General features: G+C 44.9%; 1 protein-coding gene across 1 annotated transcript in view; it reads left to right on the top strand.

Moving 5' to 3' along the window:
- The window catches only part of LOC124711489 (T-box transcription factor TBX1), a 210852-nt gene that overhangs the window by 67689 nt on the left and 126152 nt on the right, over positions 1-17011 (top strand). Inside the window, exon 5 of the mRNA XM_047241598.1 lies at positions 12715-12873. Coding sequence (XP_047097554.1) covers positions 12715-12873 — 159 coding nt within the window. The remainder of the gene's footprint in view (positions 1-12714; positions 12874-17011) is intronic.

The following is a 17011-nucleotide window of genomic DNA, read 5'->3' as shown; positions in this document are numbered from 1 at the left end:
TTCATTTAATGACCGAGAGCAGCGGCGTTTGCATAGAGTTGTCAGTGCTAACAGACAAGCAACACTGCGTCAAAATAACCGCAGAAATCAGTGCGGGACGTAAGAAGAACGTATCCGTCAGGACAATGTGGCGAAATTGGGCGTTAATGGGCTATGGCAGCATACGGCCGACGCGAGTGCCTTCGTTAACAGCACGTCACCAACGACACCTCTCCTGGGCTCTTGAACATTTCGGTTGCATCGCAGACGGCTGGAGAACCGTGGCCTGGTCATACGAGTCCCGATGTCAGTCGGTAAGAGCTGACTGTAGCGCCAGAGCGTGGCGCAGACCCCGTGAAGCCGCGGACTCAAATTGTCAACAAGGCACTGAGCAAGGTGGTGGTGGCGGCACCATTATGGTGTGGGATGCGTTTACATGGAATAGACTGGGTCCTCTGATCCCTCTGAACCTATCATTCCTTGTAAATGGTTATGTTCGGCTGCTGCCTGGATATCATTTGGAGCCATTCACGGATGTCACGTTCCCAAAGAACGATGGGATTTTTATGGATCACAATGCGGCAAGTTACCCGGCCACAATTCTTCGCGGTCGGTTTGAAGAATATTCTGAACAGTTCGAGCGCCCGACATGAATCCAGTCGAGCATGTATGGCACATGATCGATACGTCAGTCAGTGCACAAAATCCTCCACTGGAAACACTTTCGCGGTTATGGACGCTGTAGAGGCAACGTGGCTGAATATTTCTGTGGAGGACTTAAACGGCTTATTGAGACCATACCCCGCAGAGTTGCTACACTACGCCGGACAAAAGGTGGTCCGAAGAAATTTTAGGAGGTACCCCATGGTTTTTGTCACCTCAGTATACAAAACTTGGATACTTTTTAGAATTCCATTTAGAATCAAAGTTTCCACTAACTTATCTCTCACAAATTTGTGTACTCCACGACTTGAACGAGCACAGTGGGGCGACCTGTGGATTTTCCATTACTTAAACATCAGTGTCTTGAAACTGCTGGTGCTATCGCCTAAGTCTTTGAATAGCACGAGGTGCAGTGCCATACTCTCCGTTAAAATTACACCCCACAGCTGTAAGTGCACTGCACCTGCTTAAAAGCAGAACATGAAGATCCTTTTCTTACTGTTTTGTCGCCATATCTACTCAACACATATTAGCAACGAACGAGCGAACAAGTGAGGTGCCTGTACCATGTAGACCCCTATCGGCGATGTCATGAACTTTTTACAACTGGTACCAACATAATGGAATGTAGTCAAATTAAATCGGGTGATGCTGAGGGGATTAGATTAGGAAATGAGACACTTAAAGTAGTAAAGGAGTTTTGCTATTTAGGGAGCAAAATAACTGATGATGGTCGAAGTAGAGAGGATATAAAATGTAGACTGGCAATGGCAAAGAAATCGTTTCTGAAGAAGAGAAATTTGTTAACATCGAGTATAGATTTAAGTGTCAGGAAGTCGTTTCTGAAAGTATTTGTATGGAGTGTAGCCATGTATGGAAGTGAAACATGGACAATAACCAGTTTGGACAAGAAGAGAATAGAAGCTTTCGAAATGTGGTGCTACAGAAGAATGCTGAAGATAAGGTGGGTAGATCACGTAACTAATGAGGAGGTATTGAATAGGATTGGGGAGAAGAGAAGTTTGTGGCAGAACTTGACTAGAAGAAGGGATCGGTTGATAGGACATGTTTTGAGGCATCAAGGGGTCACAAATTTAGCATTGGACGGCAGCGTGGAGGGTAAAAATCGTAGAGGGAGACCAAGAGATGAATACACTAAGCAGATTCAGAAGGATGTAGGCTGCAGTAGGTACTGGGAGATGAAGAAGCCTGCACAGGATAGAGTAGCTCGGAGAGCTGCATCAAACCAGTCTCAGGACTGAAGACCACAACAACAACAACCAACATAAAGTTTTAGTTTCGATTCAATTAAGTTGAAATTCACTCCAACTTTCTTTTCTCGTTCATGCGTAAGACACAGCTCCGTGAAATCGGATACAACTTTTTCAGACAACCTGCGCTTTGGAACTGGTGCCGTGCGCGCTCGGCCTGCGTTGTAACGCACTCTTTCCGCACATCGACGGCGTTTCTGCAACATAAATTGTCCACCTACCTCGATAGTGCTGCAGATCTGCACACGTAACTCCTGACTGCAGCTACTTAAGACATCTCAGAAAAGCAGTGTTGAGGAAACTGAGATTTCATAACTACACGTCGGAGACCGCTATAAGTACAAAAAGCTGAAAATAGTCTTGTGAAGAATAGATCGGAAATGGGTTACTGTTCAAATTTCTAAGTTCAAAGGTCCTTTTAAACTTGCATTAGGATGTTTTTATTGCTATTAAGCAAGATCATCAGCCCACATGTGTTCAAATCATTGAAGTTCCTGTTCACAGTCCACGTCACACTCAAACAGCCAGAACTTTTCCTATCCAATTCCGAAATCATTTACGAGAGTAACACAGTCAATAAACTGCTATCTACTTCTGCACTGAGCATTCAGTGATTGTCTTTAAATAAAATTTTTGCTCGCCATAAATACACAGTAAAAAAAATCATTTACTTAGTACCGCCACGCTTTTAGTTCAAAGTTTACACACGCGATTTTCTCTAGAACAAAATATCTCTCGACTCTTAAAATTTCACAAATAGTTAATGGTAAACACGAACTACCTTTATCACTGTACCGAAACGCGGAAGTCACAATATCACTTGACTGTACAGAATTACGGCCAATCAGAACTGACTTTCAGGGAGCGGCTCGCGCCAAAATCTAGCAAGAACCAACCACTGCTCTCAGCTCATTGACGTCATTAAAATAAGCAACTCAAAACTCCCTTGTTAAACAAATAAAATGAAATAAACTTTAAGCTGTACTTTATGTCTGGAATTTAACTATATAGTCGCGAACTTTCTGGCTGTCTCTTACATATTGAAACATGCTTGGACATCCGTCATCCACTAGTAGGAGAACCACTGGTGAATTCGTTCCCACGATACAAAGTTGGAACACTTGCAAGTTCCTAGAGAGAATTACAAACTGAAAGTTTAATACTGGCGAATGTCCCACATACACTCATACAAGTACTCTCTTTGACACTCACCCTAACACAAAACATAAATATCTACTTGAAATTCTTAAAGTTATTACTACAGCAAAATTACGAAAGGTTTTCTAAAATGAGAACTTTCCAAATTTGAATCTAAACACTGAAGGTGTTATCATATCTTTTCAAATAGTTACAGTTGGTGAACTATTAACATATATGTATTGATTTAGTTTTCTAAGTGTCTGATAATTACGTTTTTTACTGACTTTTCTTTTTTTCGTTTTTGTAACTTCCAAATTATGACAGTTATTGACTACAGGTCTTGACAGATTGTTCCTTTACACAATAGAACGTTATGAAGTTCCTCGGGCTATTTCTAGATCAGTTATTAATTTTTATAGTTCCAGAGAATGTAAATACTCTGTAAGCGCCTCTCCGCTACTTTCACACGCTGCAGTCACGCCATATGGTCATGACGCACGTCTGCAGGACACAGCTCGCCCTTTGCAGATCGTATAAGATTCTGACTGCTTACACTGGAGCCCACATACATTCATACAAGAACGCTTTAATAGACAAATTGGCTATCGCGCCCTAGTTGAGACGCCTCAGCCCGACAAGTTACATTTGATGTGGCAGAGTTATCGTGTAGACAGAGAGACAGCAGTGGTTATAGGAGGCAGACACTAACGGACAGTCGAAGCAAAAGTTGGAAGGAAATCAGTGTGATGAAGGAGAAGAAATACGAAGAGAGACTTGAAAGAGAATTTGGAAGGAGGGAAGAAAGGGAAAGGTGGAAAGTAGTGAAGGAGTAGGAGAAGGTCAGTGAGGTCGGGAGCAGAGGAGAGCAGCGTGTCGGAACGCCGGCCACAGCGGCCCTTGAGCCCTGCAGTAGCCGCCCTGCGCCCTCAGCAGCAGGCACTCCCGGCGCATTACCGGCGCCTGACAGCGCCGCTCCTGTCCGACACTCTCGAGCAGTCCCTGAGTGGCCCACCCGCCGCGCCGTGCGGTGTGAGTTTCTCGGGAGCGCAGCTGCGCCTCCCGCCGCCTACTCGGCTACCCGCAACCCACCCCGCCTACACGCGGGTTGAGTGCACAGCCGTTTCCGTGTCTGACGCGCTTTCCTAGCACAGCGTTCATTGCTGTCGCTTGTGAACACACTGAATAGCTTGTAGGGAGACTCATAAAATTTTAATTGTCGCCTCTAAAATAATTAGGTTACGTAATTAATTGTTTTGTTTTGTTAGCAGGAACATCTCTTTACATACAGGTATCCCACCATTAGAGAAATAAGGGAAAAGGTAGTTGATTGAATTGTGTAATCAAATACACGTGACAGGAAAATGCCCAAGGGACTTTACAGAAAGTATCTTAATACCTATAGAAAAGAAAAAGAACAGCAAAAAGTGCGAGGAATATAGAACAGTGAGCCTGATATCGCATGCAGCCAATGTCTTGCTGAGGACGCTCAACAGAAGGCTATATGGAAAGCTGGTTTGCGTAATAGGAGATGAACAATTTGGTTTCCGGCGAGGAGTGGGAACTAGAGATGCCATTGGGTTACTGAGAGTGATAGGGCAGAGGTACACAGGGAAGAGAAGTAAGGTGTATGTTGTGTTCACTGATCTTGAGAAGGCTTTTGGCTGTGTCAGGTGGGACAAACTGATGGAAATCCTAAGGAAACATGGAGTTGACCGGAGGGATAGACTGCTAATTAGAAATTTATGTTTGAACCGGAGAGCAGGGGTAAGAATAGGAGGCATGATGAGTGAAGAAATTGAACTGGGAAGAGGTGTGAGACAGAGTTGTTGTTTATCACCAACACTGTTCAATATATATCTAGAGGAAATTATTAGTGAAAGTTTTGATGGAAGGAGAGGAGTTTGTATAGGGGGTCGGAGAGTGCAGTGTGTAAGATTTGCAGACGACTTGGTTGTGATGGCAGAGAGTGCATGGAACAAATGTTGGATGACCTAAACACAAAATTAGAAGAATGTGGAATGAAGATTAACAGGAATAAAACGAAAAGCATGGTAATTGGAAGAAAGGGGACAAAATGCCGTAAGAAAATAGGGGGAGAGGAAATAGAACAAGTGAATAACTTTAATTACTTGGGAAGTGTAATAATGGATGATATGTATTGCTCAACAGAAATTAGGAAAAGAATTGCAATGGCAAAAGAAGGATTCAAGAAGAAACAGAAATTACTTTGTGGACATGGAACAAATGTTGGATGACCTAAACACAAAATTAGAAGAATGTGGAATGAAGATTAACAGGAATAAAACGAAAAGCATGGTAATTGGAAGAAAGGGGACAAAATGCCGTAAGAAAATAGGGGGAGAGGAAATAGAGCAAGTGAATAACTTTAATTACTTGGGAAGTGTAATAATGGATGATATGTATTGCTCAACAGAAATTAGGAAAAGAATTGCAATGGCAAAAGAAGGATTCAAGAGGAAACAGAAATTACTTTGTGGACCACTAAACAAAGATCTGAGGAAAAGACTTGCCAGATGTTACATCTGGAGCGTTGCACTATATGGTGTGGAGACCTGGACATTGAGGAAGGAAGATGAAAGAAGATTGGAGGCACTAGAGATGTGGATATGGAGAAGAAAGGTAAAAGTGAAATGGGGCGACCGAGTAAGGAATGAAGAAGTATTAAGAAGAGTTGGAGAAGAGAGGAACGCGCTGAAAGTCATCAGAAAGAGAAAACGGAACTAGATTGGACATTGTTCGAGGAGGGACTGCTTATTGAAGGAAGGAATAGTAGGAATCGTGGAGGGAAAAAGGGGAAGAGGAAAAAGAAGATATCAAATGTTGGACGATATCAAAGGAGGCAAATATTCAGAAATGGAAAGACTGGCTATGGACAAACAAAAGTGGAAGAGGCTTAACCCATGACAAGACCTGCCGTAAGGCAGAATAACATACTACTGTCCCTCCACCACTGTAACGTAGTCTACCGCTAGACGAGCCAAAAGAAAATTGCGCAGCCATTCTCCACTTTATCAGCAGGCTACATGATAAAACAGGTGAAGCACTTACAAGAAGAGAAGGAAACTAAATGGCACGGGTTAAGAGGATATGTTATGTTATTCTGGTTATTACAAAACTGAGTCAGATCTACAAAGAACTTGGCAATATGAGCCAACTTATCAATACGACGTTGCACTGCCTCTGTCCTGGATGCATGCAGCGAATGGGTTGAGAAAGTTGCATCATCTCTTGACACAAGCCGTCCAACAACTGTTGTAACTGGTACTTAATACCCTGAATACTGTCACAGGGATCGAGCCGGTCTCACACAAGTTCTATCTTCTTGGTACCTTGCTGGCCACGGAGTACCGCTATATCAGGCAGACACTTCCTAGAGATACATAGAGATACGATCCCTTTGCGGAAGAGCATTGTTCTGTCGAAAAATGGCTCCATGATACTGTAGCATTAGAGGTAACACATAAGGCAGCGGGCCGTCCTCAAAGTACCTTTTTGACGCCAGAGTTCACTCAATCACTACCAGCTGCGACCTGCAGTCATACCCGATTGGTTCCGACACCACGACGCCAGGACTAACACCGCCTCTCCAAAACGCCAGAAGAATGGGACCTCTCCACAGGTCGCCATCATGGTCATCGAGGGCAGTACGGAACCGCTGTTCATCGCCGAAGACAACGCCACATCATTCATGAGCAGTCCATGCTTTCCAGTCACGGCCCCGCTCCAGACGTATCCGTTTGTGTTACAATGTTAATGACAGACTGCGCATGGGTTGCTAACTCCCTGGTCCAGTTCCTGCCAGTCTCTAACCAACACTGTTGGACGGCACAGAATGTACCAGGGAGTCCTTTACGTGTTCTCGGATGGGATGCGCAAATGCGGCGATCCTCCCTCGTGATGGTCAGATATGCTCGACAAGAACTTTGATTTCGAGAGTGTCTGCCCCCACGTTCCCATGCAGTCCAACATCGGACCACCATCAGATACGAATGTCCAAGAAATCTGGATACAGCACGATTCGACCAGCCGGCTAGATAGAGATCGGCAGCGAGGCTCCTTTCAAAGTGTGTCTGGTGGTGGTGATGTCTCATGCGAGAACGCGGCATCTCAGCGTCCTTCGTAAACATCACTCAACATCCGACGATACCCGCTCCCCTTACATTCAGGGTGAGTCAGTAGGAAAGGTACATCCTTTGAGGGGTGACAGTATTAGTGATTCTGAACAAGAAACTTCATATGGACGTATACCGTATTCCGAATGGTTTCCGAAATAGAAGACATTTAATAGCACTTCTGTACGTTTTTCTTGAATAACTCGAAAACCGCACCCTCCAGCGGAAACGTGTCGCAGTACAAAATTAAACTATGCTAAATTTCCAACAAAAAAGTCGTATTCATTTTTTTCTATAGAACTAATGGTTTGTGCGAAGAGAGCGCGAGAATGTTGAAAAACTCGCACGACGCGCATGCGCTGTAGCTTACTCAGTTTTGTAGGCAATTTGAGGTAGTTTTCTGACTTGACAGACCACAAGTGTCCCGTATCAAACTGTTCGTCTCAACTTGCTACCTCAATATGCTACCTCAGTTCTAGAGAAAAAAATGAATACGACCATTTCTGTAGGAAATTTAACATAGTTTAATTTTGTACTGCGACACGTTTTCGCTGGAGGGTGCGGTTTTCGAGTTATTCAAGAAAAACATACAAAAGCGATATTAAATGTGTTCTATCTCGGAAACCATTCTGAATAGGGAATACGTCCATATGAACTTTCTTCTTCAGAATAAGTAATGCTATCACTCGTGAAAGCATCTACAATATGTGATCAAAAGTATCCGGACACCTGGCTGAAAATGACCTACAAGTTCGTGGCGCCCTCCATCGGTAATGCTGGAATTCAGTGTAGTGTTGGCCCACTTTTAGCCTCGATGACAGCTTCCACTCTCGCAGGCATACGTTCAATCAGGTGCTGGAAGGTTTCTTGGGGAATGGCAGCCCATTCTTCACGGAGTGTGCACTGAGCAGAGGTATCGATGTCGGTCGGTGAGGCCTGGCACGGAGTCGGCGTTCCAAAACATCGCACAGGTGTTCTATAGCATTCAGGTCAGGGCTCTGAGTAGGCCAGTTCATTGCAGAGATGTTATTGTCGTGTAACCACTCCGCCACAGGCGCTGCATTATGAACAGGTGCTCGATCGTGCTGAAAGATGCAATCGCCATCGCCGTATTACTCTTCAACAGTGGGAAGCAAGAAGGTGCTTAAAATATCAATCTAAGCCTTTGCTGTGATAGTGCCACGCAAAACAAGGGGTGCAAGCCCCCTCCATGAAAAACACGACCACACCATAACACCACCGCCTCCGAATTTTACTGTTCGCACAACACACGCTGGCAGATGACGTTCACCGGGCATTCGCCATACCCACACCCTGCCATCGGATGGCCACATTGTGTACCGTGATTCGTCACTCCACACAACGTTTTTCCACTGTTCAATCGTCCAACGTTTACTCTCCTTACATCAAGCGAGGCGTTGTTTGGCATTTACCGGCGTGATGTGTGGCTTATGAGCAGCCACTCGACCATGAAATCCAAGTTTTCTCACCTCCCGCCTAACTGTCATAGTACTTGCAGTGGATCGTGATGCAGTTTGGAATTCCTGTGTGATGGGCTGGATAGAAGTCTGCCTATTACACATTGCGACCCTCTTCAACAGTCGGCGGTCTCTGTCAGTCAACAGAAGATGTCAGCCTGTAGGCTTTTGTGCTGTACGTGTACCTTCACGTTTCCACTTCACTATCACATCGGAAACAATGGAGTTAGGGATGTTGGGGAGTGTGGAAATCTCGCGTACAGACGTATGACGCAAGTGACACCCTCTCACCTGACCACATTCGAGGTCCGTGAATTCCGCGGAGCGCCTCATTCTGCTCTCTCACGATGTCTAATGACTACTGAAGTCGCTGATATGGAGTACCTGGCAGTAGGTGGCAGCGCAATGCACCTAATATGAAAAACGTATTTTTTTGGTGGTGTCCGGATACTTTTGATCACATAGTGTACCTTTCCTCCTGACTCACTGTGTGTACCGTTCCGGGCCTGGTAGTAACACTAAATAAGGACAACACCTCTGCAGTCCGAAGGCCGTTCTACTGGGCATAGAGATTTGCAACTCCAGTCATCACATACCGTCGCACGGTGAGCTGCGGTTTTGTTGTCAGACATTTTATTTTATCGTCAGTTTGATGCCTTTCTCCAACAGACCCACTCCCGCTGCGTCAAGTCTTGCTATCATTTCCCTTTTCAGTGTCTACAGCTCTGCCGCATGTGATACAGCGCTCTCCGTAAAGCCCGTTTACAGTTACTTTCCTGCACCTTCGAAGATATTGCCATTCCGTAATACTGAGTGGAGAGGGTTAGTTATGACCTTTAGATCCCTTACATTGTCCTGTAAGTCTTGGACATCCTGACATCCGCTTTCAGAGTGACAACCAACTACAGCTACTAACAGCATCAACATGTATGGAAAGAATGCATGATGAACACAGTGCTGTCTTGTAAATTCTTTAATCACAACCGGTTTCGGTCGTGGACTATCTTTTCAGTGGAAAGACATCTTTTGCAAAGGCAACATCATATGACATTCATGCTTTTAACCATGAAAAAAAGAACACTGATGACTCGAAAAACGTGAGAAAAGTAATTACTCAGCATTACAGGACTGCCTCAGATAGCAAGAAGTCTATTTGTTGTTGTTGTTGTTGTTGTTGTTGTCTCAACCAGTGCTGCAATACTGAGTACTTACTTTTCTTACGTTTTTCGAGTCATCAGTGTTCTGTACTACATGGTTAAAAGCATGAATATTATGTGATGTTGCCTTTGCAAAAGATATTTTCCCACTGTGAAGACAGTCCATGACCGAAGCCGGTTGTGAATAAATAATTTACAAGAGAGCACTGTGTTCATCAGACGTTTTTCCAAGCACCTAAATGCGGTTGTATTTTTTAATAAGTTCCATCTCAGTTTTTAAATTACACCTTGTTGTAGCTATGACCATAAACTTTTTTGTTACCATCATCGACTTCAGAAATGCTGTCTAGGTGTGACAGCAGGTTGTGGTACATTCGTTATCTCAATTTTTATTGACCGTACCTGTATTCTGCCCAGTGAAGCAAGGATATTGTCCAGCTAAGATACGATAGTTTGTTACTAAACTACAGTTATGTCTTATGGTAAAATGTTACTATTTTAGTTTATCGTAACTAAGAATTGCAATACAAGTTAATACAAGTATATAACCGCAGAGACTATTTGTTGTATGTTACGACATTGTAATAATTTTCTAATCAATTTCTATGAAATATCATCGCATGAAATTACTATTATTATTCATTCAAGTTTCTGTCACAAGTGTATAAAATTTCTTGGTGATTAGTAGTTTCAAACCTTAACGTTGACTCTGAAACAGCTACCTGCATGTCAAGTGTGCCTTAGAGCTAAATTCCGCTGATGTACTTGCATGGCATCTTCATAATGCAGATCGATATAACAAATGTGAAATGGCCATATTTGTTATGTACATGTCATGCAAGTATACCCGTGGAATTATGCTCCAACATATGATGTGCAGGCAGTGGTTTGAGAATTGACGCTAGAGTTCGGAACTACTCACCATCAAGGAACTGTACGCAGCTTGACAGAAACCTGACGTGTTACGGCGCGGAAACGCTGACCAGGGGCCATTTGTGCAGCCAATGGAACATCTGACTTGCTGTAGCTCTGTTACAGTCTATTAACCTAGATTTGAATGATGAACCAGAGCTGGTGCCTAGCCAAATTGTACGAATCGATTAATGACGCATGCCAAATGGGGCTGAAATTAATGCTCAACTAACTGCACCAATTATAGTGCACCGCTCGGATTTTATGTGCAAAAACATTCAAACAATTTGTGTTTCCTGGGGGGAGTTCGAAGAGCTCCACTTCTATGCTTTTATCGTATAGGAATCGATTCAAATGTTGCAGTGAGGTGGGTAATAGGATAAAGTCAAAACGAATTATTCGTATCCAATAATCTTTATCGTTTTCGAGGTAAATGTATCACGTAAAATTTGATCTTACGTGAATTTAATGCGTGGAAACGGTTTAAAGTGATTCAAATAAATCAAAATGCAATCTTAAGATAAAACTGAAAACTTGCTTTCAAAAATCTATCTTCATTAGGATTTTACTTGCAAAAAAACACGTTGTTCTGAGTTTTCCTACGCGGGCCAATTATATATTTGTAACTTGTGCATTCGGTTCAAATTTTGTAAGAAGGTAGGCAAATACATGTAATTAACGTTGGTTCTGTTTTGTGAAAGTTTTATCCATTGCCCCGATACAAGCAACATGGTTTGACAGATAATAAAAATAACCTATACCAAATTAGTCGTCGCCCGACTCAACAAAAATCTACATCGGTAGCCAAGCTATGGCGGTCTAACATCAAAATAGTGATAGAGTAAAAAAAAAAATGGAACCAGAATGAAAAGTGCTTCTGTCACAGCACAGAAAAAGGTGAATATGTTCTGGGCGGAGTTAGGGATTTAAAAGAAGGGAACTAGCTTTTCGGGTTATCTGGCAGCTTCAGTAACATTTAAATCAAAACATCTCGACATGTTCGCGCTTTTTTACGAGTTAACGCTACTTCTCCAGTGCAGTGAGCTCTTTTAGCTGCAAGATGTTGGCACAACAGCTGAGTTCCTGATGTCATGCCCAAAATTCAGAAGATTCACCAGCCACAGTTAACCATGTATAATTTCATGTGACTGAAGAGCATACATGGCTAGATAAGGGTTTTGCGTGGGGCGGGGGAGGGTAAAACTTTTGGGGGTGAATTTATTCTTGCGGGGGGGGGGGATGACATGTCTATCATCTTACTTTACTCGACACGATGCATTATATTAAATGACACGGATACCCGTACAAATAAGTAAAAAAGCGCGAATATGTCAAATATCTTTGAAGCTGCCAGATAAAGCATAAAGGTAGCTCTCTTCTTACACGCGGTCCAGTTCTCGCTTCCCGGCACGGGATCCCGGGTTCGGTTCGGGGTGGGGTCAGGGATTTTCACCTGCCTCGAGATGGCTGGATGCTTATTTTGTCCTCATCATTTCATCATCATTCATGAAACTGGCGAGATTGGGCCGAGCAAAGGTTGGGACTTTGCGAGGGCGCTGATAACCGCGCAGTTGAGCGCCCCACAAACCGATCATCACCATCATCATCATCATCTTCATCTTCATCATCATCGTCATCTTCATCTCTTCTTTCACACCTCTAATTCTGTCCAGCACATAATCGCCTTTTTGCGCTACGATGGGAGTATTTTTCATTCTGGCAAATAATAACTAATTTAAGGTGCTGGTCCTTTTATCAACACAGTACTGGAACTACATGAAATTATTATGTTTATGAGATCATGCCTCCCACACGCGAGGGGCATGAAAAGATACGCAGACCGTTGTATGACTGTATACTTTGTTTTTCCAATATTTACTCCGTACTCCACGTTTAAGCTTGGGGTAGTCCCTGGCGGCGCCTAGCTTCTCGTGGACATTCCGCAGCACCGCTAATGTGTGTGTGTGTCTGTGTGGTGCAGATCATCCTGAACTCGATGCACCGCTACCAGCCTCGCTTCCACGTGCTGTACCTGCCGGCCAAGGGCGAGCCGCCCAGCCACGGCCGCACAGAGGACTTCAAGACCTTCATCTTCCCGGAGACCAGCTTCACGGCCGTCACCGCCTACCAGAACCACCGGGTACGTCTGCGACAGTGGTTTGTCAAGTCTGGTAAAAAATAAAAAAAAAAGGTTTGTTTCGTCAGCAACTCACCTTACCTCGCGATGTAAACTCCTCTGACGGATATACACTTCGGCCAGAGATCATCCAGCTTTTTCATCCCATCGGAAAAATCGGTTCTGTCAAACTCTGCAGAATACTCGTTGACTGCGACTGATGTTTCCTCATTTGATGAAAATTTCTTCCCAGCAAGCCAAAGGTTCATGTTAGGCAACAGGAAGAAATCATTTGGGGCTACGTCTGGTGAGCAGGGTGGATGAGGAATCAGTTCACGGTCCAAGTCATGCACTTTAGCCACTGGTACTGCTGATGCACTATCCTGGTGAGGAGCACTTCTTTGCGTGCCAGCCTTCTTTTTTTCGGCCAACCCAAATTTCAAACGATCCAACTACGAAGCATAATAGATTCCAGTCAGGGTTCTGCCTTTCTCCAAATAATCTATGAAGACTGTTCCTTGAGAACCCTAAAAAACGATGGCCACCTCCTGACAAGGTGCAAATTCGTCTTTTTCACCTTCATTGCACTTTCACAAGCCTTTGTCCATTGTTTTGACTGCCATTTTGACTCTGGTATTTAATGATGGACCCAGATTTCATCGACAGCCACAAATAGTTGCAAAAAGTCTTACGAGTTGCGACTAAATTGCCACGCATTGTGTAGAAATGCTCCGCCGTATGCGCTTTTGGTCGACTGTGAGCAATAGCGGCATCCACCTCGCGCACTGCTTCTTCCTATCCATTTCTCCGTTCAGGATATTGTTCACTCATTCAGTTGAGATACCTACATTCTCAGGAATCTCACGAATCTTTATTCGGTGGCCTGGCGTTACCTTATCGTAGCTTTTATCAATGCTGTCCTTTATGGTTACCTCAATTGGACAGCCGCAGCGTCCTTCGTTTTCGGTGCTTATCCGACCGTGACTAAATTCATTATTTCAAAATTAAATTGTCTTCAATGATGTTGCAGAGTCCGTGTGAACTTAATCAAATTCTACTGTTATTTGTCCGGCAGTCCAACGATTCAAATGACAATGCTTAATAACAGCACGAAACTCTGTTTCTCCAATTCCAATCGTAATCGACACAAACGGCTGTCAACAATGAACTGTAAGCTGTTTAATGTTCAAATGCTTTATATGATCCTTGAGATAATCGGGCTTATCACTCATGAAGGAACAACAAAAATGTTCCTTTCTTCCATGCCAGTTTACCAGAATGATCAAACCACAGTAACACTGCGTCAACGTCGTACTAAACTGAAAGGTAAAGCAGTCTGCAACCAAGAGGTTGCACTGAACAACACGGTTGTCTAGCCCAGTTGGAGGTGGTATGCCCTTACCTACCACCGCGGTCTGAACTTACCCATCCATTTATAGGAGGACATAGACCAAGGATAACGGTGCAACTTAGCACTTTTCTCTTTCGTGGTACTATCCAAACGTTTCCGAAATTTGAAATTTGCGCGAAAGTGTTGAGAGTACTCCAGAACACTGCTAGCTGTCTCTCCATACATCTTTATTGTGCCGGTCTGATAGTGACTTTCAGCCGACTGGTCGGTTAGTTGTTGCTGTGCATATTTCCACTGTCGGGTTTGCGTGAGTTGACAGTTACTCGATGGCTGACATGATAGAGCAGTATTTCTGTATAAATTTTCATTTCATATTTGGGAAAAAACGATGCAAAAACTCACCAAGTGCTGAAGGAAGCTATTGGAGACTTAGTCAGACACAGACTTACGAAAGCTACAAGGATTAAAAAAGAAAGGGTTAAAGTATACTGAGGATGACGACCGTACCGGTAGGCCATCAATTGGTTTCACACCAGAACATGTTAAGAAAGTGGTGAATCTGATTCCGCAAGACCGTATATGGGCCATCCAGTCCCTCTGCAACACGTTCGGAACAAGTTACGGTTCATGCGCGCATATTCCATCAGAAAATATGAATGTGCGAATGATTGCGGCGAAGTTTGTATCACAGTTGCTTCAAGACGATCAGATGCAACATCGCGAGGAAGTCTCCAGGGAACTTAAACGACTGCTTGGAGACGATCCAAACTTTCTCTCAGAGGTATTCACTGGTGATCTTTGCAACATAGGAGTCCTTCCTCAACTCGGCCTAAAATGTCATACAAAAGACCCGTCGAGAGTAACGTTATATGTTACTCTTTTCAGGACTTTTTTGACCGAGCTGAAGGACTCTTCCGTTACGACGGTCACCAGTGATCGCCTCTGATAAAAAGTTTGGATTATGTTGAAGCAGGTGTTTAAGTCAGCCGTCCTAAAAGTAGAGGGGGGGGGCGCATCCTGGGTGTGGGGGAGGGGAGGAGAGAATAGCAGAGGGGGACGCCGGCTTTCACTGAAATACACTCCTGGAAATGGAAAAAAGAACACATTGACACCGGTGTGTCAGACCCACCATACTTGCTCCGGACACTGCGAGAGGGCTGTGCAAGCAATGATCACACGCACGGCACAGCGGACACACCAGGAACCGCGGTGTTGGCCGTCGAATGGCGCTAGCTGCGCAGCATTTGTGCACCGCCGCCGTCAGTGTCAGCCAGTTTGCCGTGGCATACGGAGCTCCATCGCAGTCTTTAACACTGGTAGCATGCCGCGACAGCGTGGACGTGAACCGTATGTGCAGTTGACGGACTTTGAGCGAGGGGGTATAGTGGGCATGCGGGAGGCCGGGTGGACGTACCGCCGAATTGCTCAACACGTGGGGCGTGAGGTCTCCACAGTACATCGATGTTGTCGCCAGTGGTCGGCGGAAGGTGCACGTGCCCGTCGACCTGGGACCGGACCGCAGCGACGCACGGATGCACGCCAAGACCGTAGGATCCTACGCAGTGCCGTAGGGGACCGCACCGCCACTTCCCAGCAAATTAGGGACACTGTTGCTCCTGGGGTATCGGCGAGGACCATTCGCAACCGTCTCCATGAAGCTGGGCTACGGTCCCGCACACCGTTAGGCCGTCTTCCGCTCACGCCCCAACATCGTGCAGCCTGCCTCCAGTGGTGTCGCGACAGGCGTGAATGGAGGGACGAATGGAGACGTGTCGTCTTCAGCGATGAGAGTCGCTTCTGCCTTGGTGCCAATGATGGTCGTATGCGTGTTTGGCGCCGTGCAGGTGAGCGCCACAATCAGGACTGCATACGACCGAGGCACACAGGGCCAACACCCGGCATCGTGGTGTGGGGAGCGATCTCCTACACTGGCTGTACACCACTGGTGATCGTCGAGGGGACACTGAATAGTGCACGGTACATCCAAACCGTCATCGAACCCATCGTTCTACAATTCCTAGACCGGCAAGGGAACTTGCTGTTCCAACAGGACAATGCACGTCTGCATGTATCCCGTGCCACCCATCGTGCTCTAGAAGGTGTAAGTCAACTACCCTGGTCAGCAAGATCTCCGGATCTGTCCCCCATTGAGCATGTTTGGGACTGGATGAAGCGTCGTCTCACGCGGTCTGCACGTTCAGCACGAACGCTGGTCCAACTGAGGCGCCAGGTGGAAATGGCATGGCAAGCCGTTCCACACGACTACATCCAGCATCTCTACGATCGTCTCCATGGGAGAATTGCAGCCTGCATTGCTGCGAAAGGTGGATATACACTGTACTAGTGCCGACATTGTGCATGCTCTGTTGCCTGTGTCTATGTGCCTGTGGTTCTGTCAGTGTGATCATGTGATGTATCTGACCCCAGGAATGTGTCAATAAAGTTTCCCCTTCCTGGGACAATGAATTCACGGTGTTCTTATTTCAATTTCCAGGAGTGTATATATATTTCATATTATGTAAGAAGACGACTTCCGGTGCACAAATACCGCTAGCGTCAGATTCTCATTTCCACGAACCAAGCTATTAAGATGGCTCGCCGTTAATTTGCTGTCTTATTTCACAAGAACTGCCCAACAGATGTTGTCAGCAGGAATGGTGAGAAAAGTCACCAGTCATATTTCATCGCACAGTCCCAGTCACCGATCATCTTCTGGGTTACCTACTTACCAGACATTTAACAACCAATAATGACAATAAGCCGCTGGACAATGTGTCCGTTATTTCTTTGTAACTCTGACTACAACAACAG

Source organism: Schistocerca piceifrons, chromosome 8 (genome assembly GCF_021461385.2).
Source record: "Schistocerca piceifrons isolate TAMUIC-IGC-003096 chromosome 8, iqSchPice1.1, whole genome shotgun sequence".
NCBI classification, from domain to species: domain Eukaryota; kingdom Metazoa; phylum Arthropoda; class Insecta; order Orthoptera; family Acrididae; genus Schistocerca; species Schistocerca piceifrons.
Note: the sequence above shows the minus strand (reverse complement) of the source record. Positions and strands in the feature narration are given on the sequence as shown.